This window comes from Pocillopora verrucosa, chromosome 13 (assembly GCF_036669915.1).
Source record: "Pocillopora verrucosa isolate sample1 chromosome 13, ASM3666991v2, whole genome shotgun sequence".
In the NCBI taxonomy this organism is placed as follows: domain Eukaryota; kingdom Metazoa; phylum Cnidaria; class Anthozoa; order Scleractinia; family Pocilloporidae; genus Pocillopora; species Pocillopora verrucosa.
In genome coordinates this window covers 14674534-14700798 of record NC_089324.1, presented here as the reverse complement: position 1 = coordinate 14700798, position 26265 = coordinate 14674534, and the positions used below count along the sequence as shown (strand labels likewise).

The 26265-nt window shown below is 38.6% G+C and overlaps 3 protein-coding genes across 3 annotated transcripts; all 3 read right to left on the bottom strand.

The window, feature by feature from the left end:
* Positions 1 to 1929: 1929 nt before the first annotated feature.
* On the bottom strand, positions 1930 to 16218 carry LOC131770795 (band 3 anion transport protein). Its single transcript, XM_059086522.2, has 15 exons — positions 15802 to 16218; positions 15571 to 15721; positions 12300 to 12827; positions 11062 to 11210; positions 10536 to 10710; positions 9687 to 10036; positions 9176 to 9508; positions 8750 to 8927; positions 7788 to 8143; positions 7405 to 7599; positions 7145 to 7318; positions 5787 to 6312; positions 4852 to 5021; positions 4156 to 4326; positions 1930 to 3405 (listed from the first exon to the last, which is right to left on the bottom strand). Exons 1-15 carry the CDS (start codon positions 15859 to 15861, stop codon positions 3334 to 3336), a joined length of 3588 nt encoding a protein of 1195 aa, XP_058942505.2. The 5' UTR covers positions 15862 to 16218; the 3' UTR covers positions 1930 to 3333.
* A 1824-nt stretch (positions 16219 to 18042) lies between these two features.
* On the bottom strand, positions 18043 to 20960 carry LOC131770793 (2',5'-phosphodiesterase 12-like). Its single transcript, XM_059086520.2, has one exon. It carries the CDS (start codon positions 20958 to 20960, stop codon positions 19050 to 19052), a length of 1911 nt encoding a protein of 636 aa, XP_058942503.2. The 3' UTR covers positions 18043 to 19049.
* Positions 20961 to 21468: 508 nt separating this feature from the next.
* LOC131770751 (uncharacterized) lies at positions 21469 to 24401 on the bottom strand. Its single transcript, XM_059086469.2, has 7 exons — positions 24373 to 24401; positions 24246 to 24288; positions 24079 to 24136; positions 23224 to 23317; positions 22651 to 22705; positions 22111 to 22173; positions 21469 to 21715 (listed from the first exon to the last, which is right to left on the bottom strand). Exons 1-7 carry the CDS (start codon positions 24399 to 24401, stop codon positions 21533 to 21535), a joined length of 525 nt encoding a protein of 174 aa, XP_058942452.2. The 3' UTR covers positions 21469 to 21532.
* Positions 24402 to 26265: the final 1864 nt, after the last annotated feature.

Genomic DNA, 26265 nt, shown 5'->3' with positions numbered 1-26265 from the left:
ACATAACAAAGACAAAATATTTAAGTATGAAGTATCACTCAAACCCTATAGCAAAGTTATACAAACTTACTATCTGTAGTGTATCCAAGTGCCGGCAAGTGAATCCAAACTGTTCGGCAAAAATACCCCAGATGCTTACAAAGACAAGGTGGACGCTGGAAAAAGTATTAATGCGTAGGGTAAAGACCAAAAAAAACTTTAGCGATAGTAAACAACGGTGAGAGAAATAAACTTCACATATTGATGTGAACTAAGTCATAAGAAGCGAGAACAAATTACGTAATCAACGATCCGTAGTCAAGATGTTCTACGTGCCGTCACGCAACAGTCAGACTTGAAAACAATGATTGCTTCGCTCAGACCACTGACTTACATTAAGTACATTTAAGTGCTTATCCACCAGAATTCTCTCAATTAGCCCATAATGGGTCGCTGAAAACAAATCAACAAGAGTTCAAGGTTCACGTACATCTGATCAACTAATCACATGCTTTCATTCTTTGTCACCTAACAAAAGAGAGGCAAAGGAGGGTTCCTGATCCCGTCTCACGCACGAATTTTCGAATAAAAATTCACAGGTCACCTGTAAATTGTTTCACAAGTCATGATTTTAAATGGAAAACACTCACCTCACCTTGCTTTTCTGAAAAATTCACACGTCACGTATTAAAATTATGGGCTTAAACACGCGTCGCATATTATCACTCAGTCTTCCCTTTGCCACCCTATAGCGACAGGATAAACATACAAATTGACAAAAGTTCTTCGTTGCAAGTAAGTTCTTTTGTACAAAGTAAGGCACAAAGTTTGTTTTTGTTTGATTTCACAGGGGTTTTGAAAAGTTACGAAGAGAAAATGCAAATTATAAGCAATTGAAATCAGACGGAATTGTCTGATACTGGAAAACGGCCAAAAGTGTCCGAAATCAGACAAAAGCCTTAACTTTGACAAAAGCGCCCTATTTTGGACGATAGCGTCCGAAAATTGATCAGAGCGTCTGACACGGGGAAGTTTTCACAAAAATAAACAATATCGAGCAAAATGGGACAACAGCGTCCTAAAATCAGACAGCTGCGTCCGAACTAGGACTCAAATGTTCAAAACTGAATAGTAACGTCACTAAATGCACAAAAGCAGCTAGAAATGGACCAAAGCGTGCACACGACTTGGTCATTTCCAGCCATTCAGATCTATCAACTTTGAATCAAGTATGAAGACTTACTTACCTAACTATTCACCATAAACTAGCTCCGTATACTCTTCATACTCAAACTCTTCATGTTCACGTGAAAATAGTATCGTTGACGTCTAATGGAAATTAATTTTTCTACGTAAAGGACGCGTGGTCTTTAAAATTTATAACACATACTCCAATTTGAAGTACTCCGGGCTTGCGTTGTTTTTGCGCTACTTTGGCATGTGATTGGTCCAGAACATTCGCGCCTTGCTCTATGCCAATCAGACGCCAGGCGAAAACCAATCATGACTTGGTCGTCCGCGTTTTCCCGCGCTTTTGGCAGTTTCCCCTCTTTTATTTATAGTTCTCATGGGCTAATGATGACGTAGAAATTTGTAATGATTGGCTGTACTTTGGTTTTGGTTTAAGAACACAATCGAAAAACGCCACAATAGTCGCTTTTAAGACAAAAATGTAATAGCAACCTTTGCAAGATTTTCCTTATTAAATTTAATTGTTATCTAAATTTACACAAATGACCTAGATATTTTTAGGCACTATTTACAATACGTTATCATATATTATCATTAAGGGACAACAAAAATACTAATTGCAGTTCAAAAAGTAACTCATGCGAATGTGGTGACGTAAGTTGCTCATGATCGCGATATTATCACTCATGAAAGTGACGTAATACGAATGTCAGGCTCATGCTAATTTGAAACTTTATGCACACGAGAAACCCCTCCACATCTTGCAAAATGTTTTTTATTTTAATAGCTTTATTTCTTTAATTCCTTCAAAATGGTCGTCGCTTCGTGTTGGTTGCTACATAATTCCCATAAACAGCTCCCTTCTCTCACATGAAAGTTAAAATGTGATGCAACGTCTCAAAGGACTCTCCGCGAGTTCTGCCCAACTGCTCACTAATGACTGAGACCCGTTTCTTGCTCCCTGCAAAATTTCCACTAAAATCGCAAACTTCAGGCTTATTTCGAAAATTTAATATCTATACAAGACTAGCACATCTCCGTAAACTAAATTTGCTCAAATATACACTCTTTTTTATATAATTTTATGCAAAATAATTCATGTTATCTTTGTTTCGTTTCACAAACAAAACCAATAAGTCAAGCAGGATTTCGCAACTGATGTTTTGAAGCATAATATTTGAAAATCTCGAGGCGCTATATTTCACCCATTCCTCCGCAGTTTATGTACTTCATCATACAAGAATATGGATCTTGATCACAACTTTATCGGTTCGATTTTACTAAGTAATATAGTCTGCTAGAAAAAAAGGAACTTTTTGTATTACAAAAATAAACAAAGGTAAGTGTAAAAATGCAATAATTCAAGACAGTTTAGACCAGTTTCCAATCGACTGTCGATGGCAATCCGGGATTGTTGTCTTTGCTTTACTTTGTTGTGATTGGTCCAAAATATCGTGCTTCTCTCTAAACCAATCAGATGCAGAGTTTTAACCAATCATGACATGGTCACCCGCGTTTTCCCACGTTTTCCCGCGCTTTACGGCAGTTTGGTTTTTTTTAGTTTGAGTTCTTATTCGCTCTTACAGTTATATTCCTTTTTTCTGATTGGCCGTCGTGATTACTCTGGTTTTGGTTTTTACGACACTCAATCGTAAAGTGCGGTATCTCTAGCTTAACAATTCTACAAAGTTAGCTACGAAAGAGCGAGACACCTCTACAAGTTTAATCGCGTTAGGACCCAACTAAGGTCCCCTTAGATATTTCAGTCTAAGGCACCCCATAAAGAGGGTCCTCCTACAAGATTTTCTGGAATGCTTATTTTTTAGATTCACCCTCACAAAGAATATTTTTTTAGGACGTGCGAAATGAGGTCTGCTTTTGCCTTTCGCCCTTTTTCCTATTTGAGACGAAAGTTTCCAAGGTGTGCAACATTAGCTGCCGCGAGAATGTTGAGGCACATATAAATTTTGCGATGCTTTGCGTTTAGCAACTTCTTCCGCTCTGCATCTCAACAAAATTGATACAAGAACTATTAGGAAATGAGTTAATTGTAACAGCAGCCCTTTCACGGTTTGATTCAATAACGATGATCATCAAAATCATGTCATGACCACAATGGTGTGTCAGTAAGGGTCATTTCTTCACTCGGTATGTCCGTATTCTTTACACTGGCATGTACACGCTGTCGTACTCATCCAGGTCGCTGTCATCGTCAGGTACCTCTTCATTGTCAAGCTGTCGATAAAATTATTTTAGAATTTCAAGTAAGCTTCGGGAGACGTGGTGGCCTGGAGGTTAGCGTGCCTTCGGATTGAGAAGACTGGGTTAGGGCCTTGATCAGGGGAAGTGAGACTACTCTCACAGTGCCCCTCCCGGGTAAGGAGAATAAATTGGTACCACCCAGCTGCGAGGGGGGTGGGAAGGGGGAGGGGGCCGGCCTCAACTTCAGGGAGAGTAGACACACCTAATCGCGTCAGGCTACAGAATTCGATAATAAGCACCGACAGTTGTGGGCCATGTCCCCTTTGAAACTAAAGCAACCTAGGTTACTTACACAATGAGTCATCGAGTCATTGCGTGACAAACGTCACAAGATGAGCACAAAGTTATGTAAAAGCCGCTGTGAAAAGTGTACAAATCACGTGAAGAAATTCATGAAACACGTCCAATGGCTAAGTGAAGTACAACTTTATGTATCCTAACTGATAGATTCCATAAATTACGTAGCATCCCGCAGCGATGGCCTGTACATATGAATGCTCATTTTGATCGATCAGTTTGTCTCGCCCTAAGTGACAACAAAACTTTTCCGCCTCACCCCATAATATGCACACATTATCCAGCAAACAGGTTACAAGACTGCTCAAACGTATTAGGTAGATCTAACACAAAATTCTCGAAATTAGTTTAAAAGGAAATGCGAGACAGTTAGAGGGGAACATTAACAATCACATCTTGAGAGAAAGGAATAAAATATTGACATACCTCTTCGAGTTCAATCTGTTCAAAAAACTTTGTCAAAACCTTACGGAGAGGAATCAGGCAGATGATGAAGAATGGAAACGACGGAGCGATTATGATTAACTTGACCGCAATAAGAAAGATCAGGCAGACGACCTGGATGATTGTGTACGCGTGGATCTTTCGAGTTTTTACCTAAAAAATGTAGCACATGCTATCATTAGTAAAACAACATCAACGACAATGTTATTGTCGAAAACCCGCTGACATCCAAATCATTAAATAAAAACAAATGTCACGTAGCAGCAACACAGCGGTCAAACGTAGCGCATGTGCGAACGTTTTATAATCACAGCTGACGTCATGATTCAAGTTGTCAGAACCGAGTTGTCTGACACGGATTACCAGCTACCACACGAACCAGTCTTTAAGAAGCATATAACTTTTTTTGGTAAAGCTCAAAACAAAATGATAAATTAACTAGAAACCTGGAATCATATGAGCTTTCTGTTCGAAAAGTCTCGAGTCTTCCTTTTCCCTTCTTTTGTTTCCTTTTACAGATTTCTTTACACGTTTGAATTCTCTTTCACTTATTTTGCGATACAGCGGTTATTTCGAACATTTTCCTTAGAGCTTTTCGCGGGAAATTGGCGCACGGCCGACCAAGATTTATCCCTCGCGCATGCCCCACGCTCGACCGCTGCGTTCGTGACAGCTCACCTTTCTAACATATTGTACATCCGGATGATACTTGGGGGGCATAAACATCATTATTATCCTATCGACGAGCTGAATACCAGACAATGAACAAACACCAAGATAGAGCAGTACACCAAACATGACTGAGACGGGAATACGATGAAGAGCTGGAGCGAGGAGAATGGACACCCCTGTAATAAAGCAATGCGTCCGTTACGCGTCGTAAAACTAAAACCAAAGTGGGTCTCAACAATTTGAATCTCTTAATTCGCTCTGACGAAGGACTAACACTCGAAACGTACGCTTTGGAACTCTTTATAATATCAAGAACTCTTGATAATACTAAATCATACTGTTTAATCTCCCACCGACGAGTTTCTTTAGAGACTGACCCCTTTCTGCCGTTGTCTCACGAGGCAATCGGAACAAAGAAACATCACAAGGAGCCAATGAGAACTTAGAGAAAAACAAGCCAAGTTCTTAACGCGCAGGAAAACGTAAATAACTAAATCGTCACAACAAGACAAATTGGTTATATCAACTGAGTTGGTAATGTAGGCAAGAAGTTTGACGTTTCGAGCGTATAATTGACGTTTCGACCAAGCGAAGGGCTAACCAAGATCTAGCTCTGAAAAAGGGTAACAATCGAAACGTGAGCCTCAGAAACTATTTACAGGAGCCAACATTACCGACTCAGTTGATAAAACCAAATTATTTTGCAACACACCAGCCCTCTTCCCCCCCCCCCTCCTCCCCCCCCCCCCCGCCACCGATGTAGGACCACAGTTTCCATAGAAACTTACCCACTTTACTCAAGTCGCTGGCACTACATCTGATTGGTTAAAATGCGGCGCGAATTTTCTAAACAGATCACAGAGCGAAGTAGAGAAAAACCAATGTGACCCCACATTGCTTCGACACTATTAAAATTAGTTCACAAATCACTAAGAACTGACCAGTTAGTACGTGTATGGCAATATTTGTGACCCTCTGTTCTTTGACCTCGACCAGATGTGGCTTTACACCAGGAGCGTGAGACGTACTCCAGATAGACAGCGCATTTAAGTGTGACACCGAGCGTACAGTAGCCGCGCACATCCATGGCAGTCCCATCATGGAGCAAATAAACGACAGAAGTCCCATAACAATTAGGTCCAAATTAAAGCCGGCGCCTTTCAAAAGTTTGTTTTCTTTCTTGTTTAAGAGTACTCCCGTCAGTTCAGTTTCCATAAATAGCAAGATTCCTACAAATAAAGCTGGAATAATGGCTGCAAAAATCCAGCCAGGTGCCATGGGTCTTTCGATTCCTCCAGGATTAATAAACCAACCTCTCTCTTTGTATCTTGTTGGTAAAAAACCTCTTTTCGTCGGATCTCCGATGGTAATCTTCTGCGTAGCGACTTTATCGTGAAGAAAGACATCCAAGAGTAACATGGAAGCCATAGCTATGACTATACCAAAGTCGCTAACAAGACGTCTGGCCTGAGAAAAAAAAGTTGAGTCTTCGTGAGCTGCAAGAATGGCAACAACCTTTGCTTAACTATTTTTACATTCCAGTGGTAACTTCGCCGCAGTTTCCATAAATTAAACACTTTTCGATTGCGTGTCTGACACCAAATCCAAAATAGACTCCTGACGCAACAGCCAATCAGAACAAAGGAATAGAACTAAAGGGACCAATGATTGGTTGAGATTTGAGTGGCGCGAGTTTTATAAGCCAATCACACATCAAAGTGAAACAAAACCAACACATTCCACGACTACTGTGGACACTCAGTTGAAAATTGCTCTGCCTCGCAAACAGGGTACCAGGATACCAGTGGCTCCAATAAAAGCTGATCACTGGCGGTCTACCGCTGCCTGTAAGACCTCTTGCCGCAATCTGTTTGGCTGCCCGCAGGCTCTCGTGTTTGGGTTTTCGCTTTACGGCCCCTTTACCGGGTACAGCCGCCTATTACATCATGGGCAGATACTTATGATAAAGTTATTGAAACCCATTCACGGGGATATCTTGATGTAACACAAATTTTTCTTACCCTATTTACTTGGAAATACATAACGCCTGGAGGGGAGAATGACTTATATATTCACAGGAGTTTAAGAATGAACTCCAACTAAATTTTCAAGTTCGAATTTTGAGATTCTTCAGCTACATTTCAGCCAACAACCTCTGACTAAATCATGGATATCTGAGTTTAAGGATTAAGCTTAAATACTGAAATGTTACCAAAAGGCTGCTTAACATTTAGTGTTCAACATCATTTCAATTTTGAGAGAAAATACTCAGCACACGCTATTCATGATCACTACAAACCTTCTTCCCGAAAAAATAGCTTGTTCTGAACTTCCGCAGGTAAAAAGCAACAAAGAAAGTTCCCAAAACCATGATGGTGGAAAGAAGAGCAGTATTTGGTTGTCCATTCACTTCATATTCAGGAGACTCGGTTGATTGTTCGTACGTCTTCTGCAAAGGATTTTTCGCGAACACCTACAACGAATAATTTAGCTCATTACACACGTATGCTTTTTACCAGTAAACCAATGAATGAGACTAGATTCATGTAAATATCTTACCACTTCTAAAAAGTGTATAGCCTCATAGATGAAGATAGCAGAGATCAAACAGGCAAATATTTCTTCTGTAAACCTGGTGAAATATCGTACAAGAAAACAGCCTTCCAAAGCAACCACCCCAAATAGAATCATCATGACCCAGAAACCAATCCAACAGCGCCATGGAAGAAATTCCACCCCGTACTCCTCACAGAACTGTAAAAAAGTGTAAAATAAAAATAATAGACTCCTTACTAAATTCACCATTCAATTATGCACCCAATCATATGATGTACCTGAATCGAAGGGAATTAGGGTTCGAATTATCTTCCTAAACCGTTTTTTTTTTAATTTTTGTTACACAGATTGAAGATAGAAAAAAAAAGAAAGTAAACATATGTTACCACATAGATAGTCTGCTCAAAAACCAACACAGGCCCTGTAGCACCTATAATAATCAGTGGCTGTCCCGCGAGAAGACCAAACAAAATTCCACACATGCAAGTGGCCAGAATTACTTCTGACACGCCCAGCCATCCATCAGTCTTCTTGTTCAGAAGACTACCGAATGCAACATTGGGCGCAAAGACAGAAAAATAAAGAAAGATCGACGTTAGTAGACACTGTAAGTTAAATCCATCTTTGAAGTCACTGAGGTAAAATTTAGCTCGTCGTTTGATGTCTTCCACGAGGCCACCACAGAATGAACCTGTTCTATCCAATGGGTCTGTTTCTAGTTCCTCAGCAGCTGCAGCCAGAGCTGTAAATGACAATATAGAGAAATTTTCAATTCAGTGTCGAGAGTAAAACGTGATTGCTTTGGGTTTGCTTTACTTTGCGAAGTGATTGGTCCACAAAACTCACGCCACCTTCTCAACCAATGAGATTCAAAATAAAACCTATCACGTGTTGAATACTCGCGTTTTTCCGCGCTTTAGGTTGCTTTACTTCACTCTATGATTGGTCTAGAAAAATCGCGCCACCTTCTCGACCAATCAGATTCAAAACTCAAACCAATCGCGACTTGGTCACTTAGGTTTCCCGCGCTTTAAGTTGTTTGCTAGTTTTAACGTGGAGTTCTCATTGGTTCTCATATTTTCCTCTGTTCTGATTGCCTCTTGTGTTTACAATGATTTTGGTTACACAACACTTTATCGAAATTCGCTGTATAATCCCAACTTAGACACTGCCTCATCGTTACGAACTTCATAATCCCAGCCACACTACTGTAATTAGTAGACACCTCTCTATAGGTATTACCTTACTGGCCTAAACGTTGTCTTTTCACACAATTTTTGCCTGTCGTCAAGTCTTTCAGTCAAACTAAGCCAATTCATAAAGAAACATTCACCATCTTTGTTCTTACCTGCCTTAGCCATCTTCCTTCTTCGTGCCATAGCTCTACTTTGAGAAATAAGGATTGGTAACAACACATTACGGTCCCATTCTCCAGGCGGCAAAACAACCGTGTCATCCAAGAAGCCATTTATGGCTGACAGCAGGTCTTCACGAGAATCTGCGCGATATGCAATGTCATGAAACGCCTGAAACATGAAAACCACACTAAACAATTACTTCTAACGGTGAACATCTTCTCTCCCTCCAAATATTGTTCCTTCTATAATCAGTGTACGAGTTAATTGACGTTTTCTGCGATCTGTTACTGCACTAACCCACGGTTTGTTTGTTTGTTTCATATGACTGTGTGTCTATCTTTTGATAGATTATGGATAACAACCCACCAAAACACGTGTAAAATAAAGCTCGTCATATAAATCTGACTATAACAGACCTGATCGGACATTAGGGTGGCCACAGATCGACCAATTTCGTAATACGACTCCTCCTCCGAGCTTGGACCCAACAACACAAACATGAACCTGACTGGAATAGACACTTCTGTGATGTTCAAGGGGCACCCCTTGGCAAGACGGACAAACGCCAGCACTGGATACTGGAGTTCATCAAGTGTTCCTACAAGGACAGTTGTGGCCTCTGCTCCTTCAGGAATTCTTGACTTGACATCTGATTCTTGTTTTCCAGAACCTTCTTCAACCACAGTAGGTTCTGGTGCGAAGGAAACCTCTGCCTTCTGGTCTTGTTTTTCATCAGCAGTCAGTGGTAACTAAAGAAAAAATATCAGTTCATTAACTCTAAAGAGAAATACAACATTGTTCCTTTAACTACCAGAAGCGATCACCTTTTGAGGTATCCCACTTCTTGAGAGAACGGGGCCCACTGCAATTTCTTTAGCCAATTTCTAGAATAAACCCTTCTGGCATGGAGAAGCTCGTGTGACTTACCTGACTGATTTCTTGCACAGGAAAATCGCTATCACTTTCATCAATCTTTAGCCGGATAGCTCCTTCATCCAACGTTTCGCCTTCCTCAGGCTCTGGTAATTTATTTTCAGAATCTTCTACTGGCATTGAGGGCTTAGAGTCCTTCCTTGCCAAAGCCAAAAGATTATATGAAGAGGGCCGTCGGGCGATAGGAGGAGACATCTGATACTGATGTCTATGCCGTAAAAGCAGCGCTGCCAGAACTTTATTACTGTCTGTCTGACTGATCTGGTCTGTAATCATCATGTTTTCTACCACTGCCTCAGCAATACTTGGCAAGTCAAATTTCTCCAAGTCCAGAAGTACAGTCCCTGTGAAATCAATGAAGAGGGAAATTATCAACCCTTGACACAAATTCTCCCTGCCGATCTCTATACATTTGATAGGGTGCTGACAAGGAGAATTTGAATGTTTAATAATCAAGAGCTGCTCAAGTTGGTGATGGTTTCCTTTAACCCTTTAACTCCCACAAGTGACCAAGACAGAATATCTCCTTACAATATCAATACAATATCAACCAGACAAGTGACGAGAATAAAGAAAACTATCAATTTGGCGATAATTAGTTGATCCAATACTAAATTCTCTGAACTAATCTTACAACAATTGTATGGTTGACAGTAAGGAGAATTACAAATTTGGTCTGAGAGTTAAAGGGTTCAACTTGTGACCTTAATGTTTGATTCATGCAAGAAAAAATTAGAAGGTGGCTTCTCTTATCTCTCGAAGGGTAAAGCTGATTTTCCCTCCTTGAACTGTTAACTTCATAAAGCATAAATAAGCTTGAAAAATAGTCACCAGTTCTCATACCTTTCTCTAAACCTTTACGCAGTTCAAGTAAACTGTGGAAGGTGAGTGAAGCCACATGAGGCTTTCCCCAACGGTTTGAATCTTCAACATTCTCTTCAAACTTGATCCATCGAGCTGTCTCTTTCCATTCCATCTCCTCTCCATGCTTTGTCAATTGCTCTAACTCAACAAATGCCTAGTAATTTTGAAACATTAGTCACCTAAATATCTAATTACTGTACCATTTGTAAAACAATTATACAATATCAAGACAATATCAAGCAGACAATTGATGAAAGTAAAAGCAAATATAAAGTCAGGAATCATTAGTTGATCCAAAACCAAATTCTTCAAACTAACTTCATAAGAATTGTATGGCAGACAGTGAGAATTATTACTAAGACTTGGGAAGAGAAAGGGTTAAATAACAGACTTGGATGAGGCTCTGAAGAGCAACCTGTGTTGAATTTCTGTTTTTTTTTCCCCTGAGCCTCATAGGCATGAAAATCAAAGTACCAAACTGAATAGAGTTTTTACTTCAGTTTACCTCATGAGGGCTGTGGTCGTACTTTACAGGAAATTTATGCAAACTTTTACTTATGTCTGTGCTGCTAAAATGCGTTGACATGCCAGATTTATGCCGTGGAAGATGAGGGCGTCTCCTTCTGAGGCCTCTTAGGTCCTCAAAACGATGCCCTGCACAAATACACAAAAAAATAATTTGTTGACCATTTACAAGTTAACATCAGTATGCATATTCTCTATACTGTTCTCTGTTCATTTTCTGAGAACTGACAAGGAGAATTTGTTTTACAATCAAGAGCTTCTCGAATAATTAATTAGTAATAATAATAATAATTAATAATAATAATAATAATTATAATAATAAAAATAATAGTTAATAATAATTAATAATAAGTGATCATTTCCTTAATTCTTGTGACCTTAGTGTGTGATTTGGGGTGATATTGTAAGGAGAAACTAGATGCTGGTCACTCCTTAGTGACAAGAGGTTAATTAATGGGTAATCCATGGGTGAAATCATGAGGAGAAATTCGATGCTGAGGGCCCTGACACACCAGGCAAATTTTTGTTTACTTTGCAAAAAATCTGTTACCAATTCCTTGAGACAAGTGTGCCCAGTGATGTTTAGATCTACCAAATTTTGTCAAGGCTCACCAAACTTCAAAGACGCTGTCATCCTGCCTCAGAGCAGTACAAATTTTTGTCAAGTGTGAAATTTGACAGATTTGTTAATTTACACACCATGATTTGAAGAAAAATGTCAATAAAGAAAATTTGATCTTTATTTATAGTTGGAGCATTTCAATCCGAAGCCCACTAAAATTATTTCTTAGTTGCACAGAAATCAAACGCTGAAGATGGAAGATTCGTACCTCGGTATGCTGCATAACAATCTCAGAATATAACTATTACAATTTACATTAGCTAAAGTAGTTGACAGCACTTTCTTTAGAGCCTTTATTTTTATATGTGTCCAATCTATGGTGCCTGCTATGTTTGATAGATCTGAAAATTCTTTGAACATTGCAATGGAGGCTCTTGTCTCATGTGATTGACACATGCTGTTAACAAATATTTTTCTGTGTCTCGGTGCACCCACGCTTGACAAATTTTGTCAAAATTTTTAGTAGAGCCAAACAAATTTTGTCAGTCCAGTGCATTCAGACCCTCAGTAAAATTACACACAACCTGTTCTCCTTGATCTTTTAACCCTCAATATCTGACAGTTAAGCCATGGTTGTAATACCTAGTTCTACTTACATGCCATTTCTTCCAAATCTCGTTTGGCTAGACAGTTTGCTTCATCTTTTTCAGTTGCTAAGCGTTCCTGGATTGGCTCAATCTCTCTGAGTGTCAACACTCCCGAGCGCAGCCTAGATTCCAGTTGCTCCCTCTCTGATATGGTTCTGTGATGATGCAAGACAGGGTGGGGATGGTGATGATGACGACGATGGTGATGATGATGATGATGATGAGGTTTTTCACCAACATCTTTCATATCTTTTTGTCCTTTGTGATCTTTGTTGTCTTTATGGTGCCGCCCATGGTGTCGATGATGATGTTTACCTTCTTTGACGGGTTTCAAAACTTTTTCATTTTCTTTGTCATCCTCAACCCCAAGGGACACTTGATCTTCTTTGATTTTAGGAAGGACATGAATACCTTCTCGAGATTTCCTCTTGTGCTCTGAAGATCCTCCATCTGTTTTATTCAGCTTGTCCAGATTTTTGGAACGTGAATGAAGTCTTTGTAAAGGTACATGGTATCTGGTGGAGGACACACGACGAGCTGTTCATGAAAAGTTGAAAAAAGTTTCTGTCAACAAGCAGACACATCAACAAAACTGGACAGCAATTTTTGTAGCTACTGCCTCCTATAGGAGGCAAGGCCACAAATGTTCTTATGATGAGTGAGTGAGTAAGTGGGTAAGTGATGGTAACAGTAGAATTCTGATCTTGACCCAATTTTGACCCAATGTTTCCCTTTTCTAATTACTGTTTGTTTAGGAGTACTACAAAAGATGATAAACATTTCGCAACAATTCCAGGATGGTGCATGAAAAAACAAAGCTTTTCCTTGCCAAAATATCCTAAAAGGTGTGATCAGTGCATCATAAAAACTTAAGTGAAAAATGTTTTCTTTGAAGAGAGAGCATTAGATACTAATTGAATCAGCAAATTATGCCCAGTGATCCAAAGATATACTTTCTTCAGTTCTTGCTGTACACTACAAAAGATGATAAACATCTCAAAATAATTTCAAAATGGCGTCTCCAGCACACAATTGAAAACTAGACTTTTCCTGGCAAAATATCTAAATAGCTTTAATCTGCACATCATGGAGACTTTGGAGAAACATTTTATTTATTTGAAGAGAAAGTGTTTTATCATTTTCATCAGCAGCTAATGCCCAAAAGAACTGCTGAATTTGCAAAGCGAGCAAGGTCCAAAATATGAGATCTTAAGATTGACAGGGTGACCCTATTTGATGGAGTGATGGAATGGTTGAAAGGTGGAATGGCAGAATATTCTTTAACATGGACTGCCTTGCTGTATGAAACAATCGTCTCACAAAAAATGGAATTGCAATGAAAAAAGAAAAAATAATTTATAGTCAGAAAGAAGGAAGCATTGTTTAATCATTATTGGAGTCAAGAGGATAGACTGATAGAGGAACAGTGAAGTTCTTAAGCTAGCCCCTATAAATTGTCATTACTATTACTAATGTGAGCATTATTAATATTATTATAATTATTATTACTATTAGTGTTAATATGATTATTTGTTACCATTTGATTATTGATTGAGTGCCAATTAGTCACTATATTCTTGAACCCTCCTTCTCCTGTTGAACAGGGTAGTCATAAATATGTGGCATGCTGCAGGTTTTCTGTTTTGCATGTGTGACAAATCTCAGTTCTACAACATTATCTTCTAGCATCATTATACATGTAAAACCTGTAGTTCTTTTCTTTGCCATAAAAATTGTGTTATATCAGTTGCCACATGTAGTCTTAAACTGCCTACTTTTCCTAGATGGCTTTATATTTCATATATCAACTTCAGGGTCACAACACCAGGTGTGATTGAATGGTCCACAAGTTCTAGGTTTTAAAGCTTGGTCGATGTGTAGAAAGTCACAGTCGCTGATTTTGCCTTTTACAAAAAATTGATCATCAACTTCATCATTTAAGCGGGGCATTTGAACACAATTTTGGCCCTGAGGATGGGAATTTGCACAAACCAACCTTCAAAAGTTCAAATACCGGGGGAGTTGCTGGGAGAGGGGGTGGTGTTGATGCACAACCCTTTTTACTGCTAAGATCTGCTTCTTAATTCTCTTCCCTAGCTGCCACACATTTCCTTACAAATTACCAGCAGTTATATGAATTTGGTGTCAGCTAGGTCAAGAAAACAATTTCTAACTGATAAGTTTGAGTATTCCCAATACCTGTTTGCTCTACAGTGTAAGGATATTGTAAGGAAAAGTGTCATGTTGATCACTTCTGTAAATTGGAGAGTTAACTCCCCAGTAAGAGTTTCAAGAATTTCAGAAACTGAAACAGCATTTCTTGAAGAGGCATAGGTGACATAACAAGTCAAAAAATGGAGGTCTGATGAGGAATTCAAAGAAATCTTACTTTGCCATTTTCACTCAATTGTTTTTCATTGCATTTATAATTCATTTACTTAGTCTTCCATTTCCTTCTCATTTCTGCAGTATCAGAGTGCACAGTGAAATCCAAGGATTATTTTTAACCCATAAAATAATAAAACCATTTTTTAATCCCAGCGAACATGGCTGATGCATGTAGTGGCAGAACATTTTGGTTATCTATAATAAAATATGTAGTCAGTTCAAAGCCCTCATCTATCACAAATCCCTTGAATCTGAGCTCATTCAGCGACCAAATGTGTACTCTCGTAAGTGGGTTGTTTTCTAGAGAGAATTTTTCTGTTCCACTCTCCCTTTCATTTTCAAGGACCTTACTTCTAGAATAAGACATGATCTTTATCTCCTATTTTTCAACATTTTTAGCTAAATCTATATAGCTCTTTCACAAGGCAGTAGAAGAAAGAGTACATTGATCTTGTTCGCAATCTCAGTTAATTACCTGAACGCGGTAAAGCCATGTTACTATATACCACCCAACTGCTAATTTCATCTCCAGTACATTGTAACAATGTTGCTCGTCTTTATTGCAGCTCACGGAAAATTGCAGTAACAAAGAAACTGCAATCTCTCAAAATATCTAAGATTATTTTGTAATCGTTCGACTATTTGAGACGTCACCCTAGATTTACGACCATTGAAAAGGCTATGTCTTTCGGAAATTCTGATCGTATCCGAGATCATGCTCAATTGAACGGTCTAATATTCTGGAAAGTGGTCTAAGAGATAATTGGAGTGGTTCCCTCGCTTAAAAATGTAATATGCTTAATTAGTAATGTACACTTCGATACAGCTGATAACTAAATAAATGCCCTCTTATCTCGCTAAAAAACTAATGAAAGCAGCTTTAATGACTTACATTTGTAATCTTTCTCGTCGAAGTTGTAGTCATAATGAGACGTGGGAACTTGTGATGATTGAGGCGCAGACTCCGATGGAAGCGGAGCAGCGAATGGCCTTTCGAAAACTTTCCTGAATTCTTCATTGTCCACAGTGATCTGAGGCTTCACCTGCAGTTCATAAAACGATCAGATGGTTATCGAGAGAAAAAGAGGGCCAGCAGGAAGCTAAACAAAATAATCGAGCTCACCTCTTCCATGGGAGCATCATCTTCATTCATTGCAGAAGTTAAACTCCTAATCTCAGCCATTTTCTGACGGAATCAGTTCATGTATACCATAAAACACGTGCATCGGGGAGAAAAATAATTTGTCCACGGTCAAGAAAATTGTCGATATTTCACCTCTCTCGCTTGATGACGGCATTGATCAAGCCATAATAAAAATCATGTACGATAAATCTTGCGCCAATATCTTCGGATCAACACGCAACAATAAACACGATCTCTTGAATAATGAATTCACAATTAGCTGAGGTCACGAGTACTGCGAATGATAGACCAGTTAAAAAGCCATTTGCATCTGAATCAAGGGTTTTAACGGCGGAAAACCGCGCTTTAGCGCTTTCCAATTTTACAGAAAGTACGCTAGGAAAACAAATACCTTGATAATTTGCTTACTTATTCCTCTATGACCAAGCCCCCAGATATCTAATCCAATCAGCAATGCTCGCTTTGGTCACATGCTTAGAACCACGTGCTCGGTCAGAAGCAAAACAACAACATGATCGGACATGAAGTTGCCGTGCGTGTCTCAAACGTTTATTTATTATTGAAGTTTTCCTATTTGTTCCTCTTATGTCAAAGTTTTGAGCCGGATATTGACAAGTTAAAAAGGTCCTAAGTTTATTATGGAAGCAATAGCGCATTCTTGGCAAAACAACAACTTCACACTATAAAATGATTGGAAAATGTGTCCAAGGAGGAAATTGTCGACAAAGGAAAATATGTTGTTATGTCTTCAAGGTACAATATATTTCTTTTTAAAGCTGTGACTTCACCAGATTGATCACGACTTTTTTCGTCAGTTACGCATATTTATAAGTCTTACAGTACCTTACTGGTGACCATTTAAATAGGTAATTTCTTCTTGAGGGGAAAAAAACCTTTGCTAGGGAACATTGTTATTTTCAACCAACTTCTCAGAGCTCAAATTATAAGTAGTTAAATATTTTATTTAATATAAAGATGACAACTCGTCAGATAAACGGAAACTAAGATAATGGGAGTGAAAGAGATCAATATGAATAACATGTGTAAAACATCATTTCGTAAATTGATTTCCTCATACTGGTTTCCTGACATTGTGTAATCAACAGACGTAGACAGATGTCAAAGAAATAAGTATTGTCTGTTTAAAACCACAAAAGAAATGTGTATCCAAAGCATTTTTTGATGTTAAGTCAAAGATCAGGTGTGATTTAGGAATAGGTCAGATACACATTATTTTATATTCAACATATGGAACAGGGGATAACATAATTAAATACAAAAACTCCTAAATTAATTTTTAAGCCATGTCACTTTAATTTTTGGGGCTTAGCTTGAACCCTTGGTCAAGATCTAAGAAGCAATTCTCCTGAGTGAGTGCTTTATATGCTTCCTAACTTGCTAGTTTAGAGAATTTGAAGTGGAACTGATCCAATATCACTAAGCTCCTGTCCTTGTTTGCCTGACAATACACTAAGTTTCATAATGATCAACACTAATTATCATAGGGTCAAAGTCTTCTTTTTGAAAGCACGTTAGTGATTGGGGCTGTCTACAAAACCATATGGGTTTTACAAACAATTTCATCCAGAGATGGACTTTGTACAGAGCAGAGGAAATATTATTTTCAGGTGTTATTAATTCAAAAAGTTGTTCACTGCAGCCAATTACCTAGCAATAATCTTGACAATGAACAGGATACTACATAGAAACATGAGTTTGATATTTCTCAGTGATGAGAGAGTTTCCTCATGGAACAACTTGGGGTTAAAATCATTTTGTGTCATTTTTCTTACAAGCAGCTCACAAAGAAAATTTTGGATGGTAAAATATGTTATTTACATCCTACTTAGTGAAGATATGGATTTTTTTTCTACATAAATTGTGTGCCCTGCTGTAATTTTTTTTAGCCTTACATCTTTGATATAAATTGTAAAGCTGTACAAATTTTTTTTGTCCTATTAACCCTTTGTGTCTTGCTAGTGACCTAGACAGAATTTCTCCTCGCATTATCAGTAAGATATCAAGCAGACAAGTAACCAGAATAAAGAAAAATATCAATAAGGGGATTATTGGTTGATCCAATTCCAAATTCTCCAAACTAACCTCATAAATTGTAGGGCAGACAGAAAGGAGAATTACTCATGAAATCTTGGGAGTTAAAGGGTTGAAAAGGCAAATAAATGATGATGATGACAAAAATATTACACAGGCTACTTCAAATATACTTTTTGTCATGGGATCTCTTTTTTTAACAAAAATATCTATTTTAAGGTAACATCACATTAATTCCTCCTGTCACATTATTTAATTACCAATAAAACAAATACTTGGAGCCAGAGAATGCAATCTTTCTACAACACTAAATGCCATAATTCACTAAGGTAATGATAAGCAGCTTCATCGAGATATTACCATTCAGATCTTGCAAGTACAAGGACAAACCTCTAACAGGAAGAAGACCTGAATGGCTATTTGCGACTAAAGGAATTGATCCTCACCAATTACATGTCTTGCATGTTCCTGTACAGACTCACAGTACAACAAGCTGAATAGATACTACAATCTTCATTCCATCTTTGAGTTTGTGCTTCTATACTCTGAGTAGCATCAACTGATTTAACAGTAATTATCGTATAATAAGTGAAATATGCACATTTCTCATAAAGGCATAATGTGGTTCTACTTTTTATAGTGCGTGAAATAAAACCTTGTTAATTCATCAGTTATTCATGAGCTTACATATTTACAACATCTGCTAACTCACATGGCTTTTATGAGCAATACCCACTGCTAGAGTTATTTTGTAAAGTGAACAATTTCTCTCACCACCTGCCTAGCCTTTGCTATTTTGCAGGCTAGTGTTTTGTGTTGCATCCAATACTACGTAAAAAATTTGGAAAAAGAAAAAACCACCTCAAACTGCCAAAAGTAATAAAAACAAATATGATACCAGAGAGTTGTATAATAGATGTTGTTATAATACCAGAGGGTTAAGAAATATAAGAGATGTTGTTGTAATACCAGAGAGTTGAGATGGCTGAAAATTCAGCTTTGTACTTTGTACTTTAAGCATAATCTACCCCTTTGTCAGAACAATCCAAGTTTCAGATAGCCGAATGTTCATAATGAATAATTATTAGGAATAAATTAGCTTAAAAATTCTCAAAAAACAATGGATTTTTTAAAGGACTTATTCATTAAGCTGTCCAAATATTAATGGCTTGCATTCACAACTTCCACTTAAGATCACAGACCAAAGCCACATGATCTGACGGCATGACAACAGAAGGCAATGCCAAATGCGATGATAGTTCCTCCTCACTTGGCAAGGGAAGAACTGATTCCACTTCAAGGTACTTTCCATCAGCAAAAATATAATCTAATGTTCCTTTAAAACCACCGGTGTAGTTTGTAAATGGTGGAAAACTGCATGCTGACAAAAGATTAAAATCATGGCTGATATTTAAGGTTGTGCAATGTTCTTCCTTATCCTCACATACTGTCCAGTCTCGATGCAAAGAATCAATATGACTGGTTGTGAGAAGTTCAACCAATCCGCTTCTTGGCAGACTGTTGAAATCACCACAGAATACCACAGCAATCTGTGGCTGATCATGCATTCCATCTTTAGTTACCTGGAGAGATTCACAATCGGCTGCATCGGTGGTATTCATTGGAATCTCTTGCTTATTGGGATTGCTGCTCATGCTGTTAGAAGTGAACTGTGAAATGACTTCCTGCAAGTGATTTAAAATAATTGCACCCTGAAGCAACCTTATATGAGGGTAAGTTGGTTTATAGTAAAGATGTGTGTTAGCTACACAGAGATATTGATTGTCAATACCCAAAACTTTGAGTATTGAAACTTGAGCCACTGCATTTCTCTTCTGCAAAGCTTCACGTAAAATTGGAATGGCTGAGACATGATCTAAGATTACTGCTTGAGCAGGATCATCGAGGAGGGCTTCATTTAACACAATGTCATGCTGACTTATCAAAGCAAACTTGCTCTCTCTGAAGAATGTGGCTTCTCCTTCTGGAACCTCTCCAGCTTTACATCGTAAAAGACCTCTAAACCCCATTGTTTCAAGAGCAGGTTTTAAATTATGTTCAAACAATTTTGACCCACATTCTTGAAGGCAAATAAGGTCTGCATTGTAGCCAGGAATTTCCTTAAGCAGTAACTGCTGACGATAATTAATGTCCAAAGCGTATGGTGGACAATATGGGAACAGAATCTTCTGCGCAAACTCTTCCTTAGAATATGCCTCTGCTAGGATGTTATATGACACAACCCTAAATGTGCTGGAGTCAGCAGTTTTCTTTTTAGTGTACATGTGTCTGGCATCAAAGGGGCATGTTCCTGGGCCTGCAGCAACTGTTACAGAAGTTGTTGCTTCGGATGTGATGCTACTGATTTTCTCAGCATTTCCTGGTGCACAAGCTAGTTTGAGATAACATCCAACATCAAGTACAGAAGGAGTGTACAAGAAGTCATTCCCAACTTCCTCCCAGCTCAAGACTTCTTGTGAGGAAGCTGGTACTGAACTTGCCTGTTCGTCACTATGATTTGAGGATTTAAACCATTTATAGCGACAAAACTGTTTGTCGCCAAATTCCATTCGAAGAGAAGGCATTACAGGGAATCCTGACATCATATTATTGGGGAGAATGAGAGAAGTGACCGTCGGAGGATTTATCTCCACAGTGAAAGCTTCTGATCCGATCTTCAATATTGCTCCATCCTTCCAAGCGGCTTCATTGGTAAGACTCGAGTCGACTGGTTGACCATTGAACCAGAGAGTCGTATTTCCTTCTAAACTACCGCCGATTTCGTTGTAATCAGCACTCCTTTTCACCTTTTTCGCTTTCTTCTTCGAGGAAAGTTCGATTCTCGTCAAAGCCTTCGACAGGACTTCATTCTTGCTGCGCTGCATTTTTCGATCTTTACCATCAAAGGTGAAAGAAATTGTTAAATGGTCTTCGCCCTCGACACTTCTAACGGCTGCTATTGACATTCTCGTAATTAAACAACGAAAAAACCTCACTGATCTGATGCAAACTAGCAACTTCAATGAATTGATGAAACCTGCAAGGCGGTACATGTTTGGACGAGGGGGAACTGGGCAACATTGCATCAGATTACGATGTTGTTTCGTTTTAGGTGTCCCGTTTTAGCAATTATGCGTAGAATGCCTGGACACGGATCGATGTTACAGATTTCTGGCCTTAAATCTCTCGCTAAAGTTTCTCTTCTCCAAATAAAACCAATAAGGGAAAAATCCCACGAAGTTTTTCCCTCCATGCTACTCCCGCTCCAAAGCTAGGCCATTGGAGTCTTTTTCCGGTGACACTAATGATTATGTGGGACGAATCCTACCGGGGTTTTCCCCCCTGCTACCCCCCTCCCGAGCCACAGGGGTACTTTTCAACAAGATCAAAGGGGTTGTAATTTGAAAAGATCACTAGGCTAGGTATTCACTATCGATCGAAAATTTTGACTCCATGTGTGTAATGTTTTAGTCAAAGGCGGCTTAATGTAGCCAAATAAGATTGTACATAACGCTAACTTTCTGCGACCTTCGTTCTTCCTGATCATTCATGATTTTATTAGATAAGCAAAGGTTTATTTGATATTTCCTCGCTTGAAACTTATCGACATAGCTTAAAAACAGATTACCATTTGAAAGTTTGTATCAGTCATCGGTATTTAATCTGTCTTCTCAGAAATTTTCAGTTTCTCCTCTCTTATTGCGTCCGATAGTTCACTTACAGGAGAGCTGGACTGGGGCTCAGATGTAGTTGATGCTTCAGCCCCTTCGGAAGAGCTCCCTTTGCACTCTATTGATGAAGGCTCTAAACCGTCGTCTTTGGCTTTTTCATTAGCCTGCCACTGTTGATTGTAAAGCAACAGAAAGTGAGATAAATGAATATTCAGTTAAATACTTTTCTGCACGGTCAATTTGATTAAATAACAATTTAAACATTTATTTGTTTATTCATATATTTATGCAACCATCTATTTTTGCCACCGGAAGTGATCAGGAATTGCCCAGATTTTGTGTCACCACGCTCTGTGATTGGTCTGGAAAACTCGTGCCATCTCTTGAACCAATTAGATACAAACATAGATCAATCGTGGCGTAGTCTCTTCCATTTTCCCGCGCTTGAGGTCGGCTGACTTTAGTTCTTTTTACTCATTGAATTCTCATTGGCTTCTTGTCATGTCTACCTTTGATCTGATTGGCCGTTGTGTGCCCTAAGTCACCGCGTTAACATTCTACTCACCTCCTCAAAATTGAAATCAAAGGGCTTGGTCATGTAGTAATGTTCTACACAGTCTGCTACAGTCTGAAAAACAACCGAAGGACACTCAGTATCAAGTAGTATGGTAAACGCTCCAAAGGGCTTTAGGACAAGGGTGGGGGAAGTCTCGTACCCAGACCTTTCATGGCACAGGGAGAGGTTTATCTGAGATTGGGGCGAGGAACTCATTAAAAAACGGCTAAGAACCGAAATGCGTTTCAAAATGTTATTCTTAATTGTTATCTAGACGTAGCACTCTAATGCAAACTAAGAAAAGAATCCCTTTCCAATCAAACCTTTTTTTTCACACGGTCTAAGAAATTCCAACAACTGAAGTCTCAGGTTAGAATTTTAGATTCCTCACAGAAAGATAAATTTCTCACCAAGAAAAGTTTGGCCAAAGCTAGCGTTTGAATCTTGGGCAATCTCAAATTACTGAATTCTTTGGAAATATTTTATATCATTGTTTGACGATTAGCACGAACGGATTCAGGTTAATAACTTTTACAGGGCCATACATACCATTTCTGGAAGATGGTCAGCCACTTTGCGGAATTTCTTTCCATGTACAGCCAGTCTGCGAATAAATGAGATAACTATTTTTAAAATATCAACTAACTCTGTTATGATGAAACAGTATTATTTAAAAAAGAAAAAAATAGCAACGCGTTTTGTCATACTCGTTTACTATCTTCCAGACCCTTGAAATCTCGACTACAAAGATGACTTATACAACATATGTCATTTGTTTGTTTGTTTGTTTTTCTGTTTGCATTCTTTATGCGGGAGGAGGCTACTTCTTTAGCGCGTGACTCTCCCCTCGCCCTCTCCAAGTTCTCACCTCACGATTTCCACGCGAGTAATAGACACCTAAACTGTAAGTTTCACCTTAAACCGCATTTAGCCTTTGACGAAGCTGATCTTTACACCACGCTGAACACTTGTTGTTTATAAAAATAGCGTATGGCTTAGCTCACGGAAGGGTCTAGGATCGGGATCCTCATATAGGGAACTTAGATTTTTTATTCTTTGTTCCGTGTTCTTGACCATTCTCTCAAAGTCAGTAATATATAGTCGTAATCGGTGGATATTTACCCATTTGCAAACTCTTCGTGTGACTCCTCAGTCCACTTTTCAAAAGCCCTTCTTCTTCGCTCATTCTCTTCGCTCACCGGGTCTTCTATAAGTTCTGCTCAATTTGAGAAGATGTTAATCTAACACACTAAAGTAACAGCACTTGCGCAACATCGTTGTGGAGAAAATTTGCAGTGATTCTGAACGGGCTGTCGCGTAACATGCCCTAGAAGATACGCGCGCCCAAAATTTTTGCTCAAACGGGAATGTGAAGGCAGTTAAACTTGAAATTCTTCGACTGATTAACAGATTTAACAACCATTTCGATAAGCTTTGTAAAACAAATATTTTCGCTACGTATAGGTCTAACGCTCACTAACTGTAAATAAGCACAAAAACTATTTTTATTTTACAGCCAAGCTGCTGGAAAAAGAGGCCAATGAAAACCACAATGATCATTATTTTTATGATGAGCTTATTAGATATGCAGCATTGCTTTTCCTTTATGTGATATTCCTTTTTCTTTAGGTTGCCGGAGGGGCGTCTGTTTACTGCTAACCACGCTGAAAATCTGCGTAATCTTGCCTTAGTAGACAATTGGGAATAAAACGGCAATAAAAATTTTGTAATTTTCAAGAACAACGGGCAATAATTTGGCACAAAGATAACTGGTGTTGCTGAACCGAAATTAACAATAGTTTGGTCCGATTGATTTTTTTCCTCTGTGATTCTGTGACACAAGAGGTCTTATAGGCAGCGGTGCGTAACCGGTGACCGATAGTCGTTGAAACTCCTCGTTAGAGATGATTATTTAGACAAACTAACAGCTGAACTTAACTTTCTGTCGAATTTATAGCTACAGATTCATCGCAATACCTTCCATTATCTTGTAGTCAGCTGGAGCGCAGACTCGTTCTATCTTCGCCCTTGATCCCTAAAGTTGAAGAAGGAAGCAACAGGTTTGTTGAAGACCATTGTTGACATTTCAACAAAAAAAAAAAAGTGAAAAAATTATTGCCAACTTTCACTGCACTTACTCTGACATCTTTTTCTTCCGAAAGTAGCCTTGCATTTCTTCGCTTTGTCCTTGTAAGAAAGTAAAGAAAATTTGTGAAACTGCATTTTCGCTCCATAGCTTCTGAGGAAGTAAACAGTAGAGTTACAGCTTACCTCTTCTTCTCTGGTTTGTTTTCTTCCATTTCGGCGGTTAAAACAGGTTTTAAACGAATGACAACTTGATCAAATGTTTACTCACAATTCTGCACTGCTATATGCTGTTAAAATACAAAATGATGTCACAGATGACAAGAATTCAACGACTCTTGCGCGTGCAAAGTGATAGCAAGCCTTTCCTCCTTGAAGCATTCTTTGCGCGCGTTTATCTCATCTCGTTCACGATTGGTCCAACTGAACAATAATATGCCAAATTCGGTCCGAACATGTGACGAGGAGCAACATCTATAGTCACGAAACCTCTTTTAACTATTACGCTCCAAACATTCCAGGATAGTGCCATTTGGAATTTAACTGTTTAACCACAAACAAATTGCAGCTGTATTCTTCTCAAGTTAAAAAACTAACGAACTTTACGTGGGTCTCGAACGAATTTATTTATGTGAAGAGGCGATTCGTACCCAGTCGTCGTTGGTCCTAAAAGGCGCGAGGGAGATGAGAAAGAATCATTTAAGCACACAACAAAGGGACGACGGGACGGCAGTAGGGAGAAATGGAATTTCAAGACTGTACTAAGAATTATTTGAATTAAGAACACTGTATTTATTTTAGCTTTAAATTTAACCTGCCTCTGCTATGTACAAATTACTGGTGGAGAGAAAACGTCCACTCTTGAGTCATTGTTCTAAATATAGCCACACTATATTTATCGATATTATACTAAAAGTGACTTTAAAATTCTTTACATAACGCCAGAAAAAATAAATTGTCTGAGTAGTGCACGAATTAATACGCCATTGCATTTCCAGATGTTTGGTATTGTAATTAAAAATATCATCATTAAAGATGTCAATTAATCTTAACATTGATCTAAAATTGAACATTTTTCATTAAGAAAGTATTCTTTTCATTTGCACATTCAATAAAAAAGTAAAAAAATTGTTGTACCTCTTTGTGAAATTGTTGACGGTTTAATAAACTGAAATTATTGTTCAACTTTCTGATTGATAAGCTTCATATTGTGGTAATCTGATAGTTGTCCAATTAAGAGCAGCTTGGAGCAATTTTCGACCGAGTGTAATCCACGATTGCTTTAGTTCGCTTTATTTCGCCCTGAATTGGGTCCAGAAACACGCATCACTGTCTGAACCAATCATATTTAAAATCAAAACCAATCACGACTTGGCCGCGCCGCTCGCTTCTTCCTGGCACTCAAACGAAGAGCGCTCTACACTGTTAAAGAATTTATACTTAAAAGAACACATCAACAGCTTAACAATAACGTAGATTGTTTGAAACAGAATTTACTAACATGGCGTGATACGTACTCAACGATAAGTTTTAAGATAAATGACACACAAAATGATTTCCGTTGTGTTAAGTCATGCGAGGAGTCGAGATTTCAAGGGTCTGTAAGATAGTAAATGAGTATGACTAAACGCATTGCTGTTTTTTCTTTTTAGAAGAATACTGTTTCACCATAAAACAGAGGAAATAGAGGAGTTATTTTCCGGTGACACTAACGGGGAAGAATCCCACGAGGGTTTTCCCTCCCTGTTAACCTCTTTCCAAGCCGGGCCAGGGTAGTCATTTTCCGGTGACACTAACGGGGAAGAATCCCAGGGGGATTTTCCCTCCCTGCTAACCCCCTTCCGAGCCACAGAGGTACATTTTAATGGGATCAGAAGGGTTGCAGTTTAAAAAGATCAGCTAGGCGTTCATTATCGATCGAAAATTTTGACTCCATGTATGTAATCTTTCAGTCCAAGCCTGCTTAATATTGCCAAATAAGATTGTACATAGAAGTTACGTTTCTACGACCTTCGTTCTTCGCGATCATTAATTTTATTAGATAATCAAAGGTGTACTCGATATTTTCTCGCTTGAAAC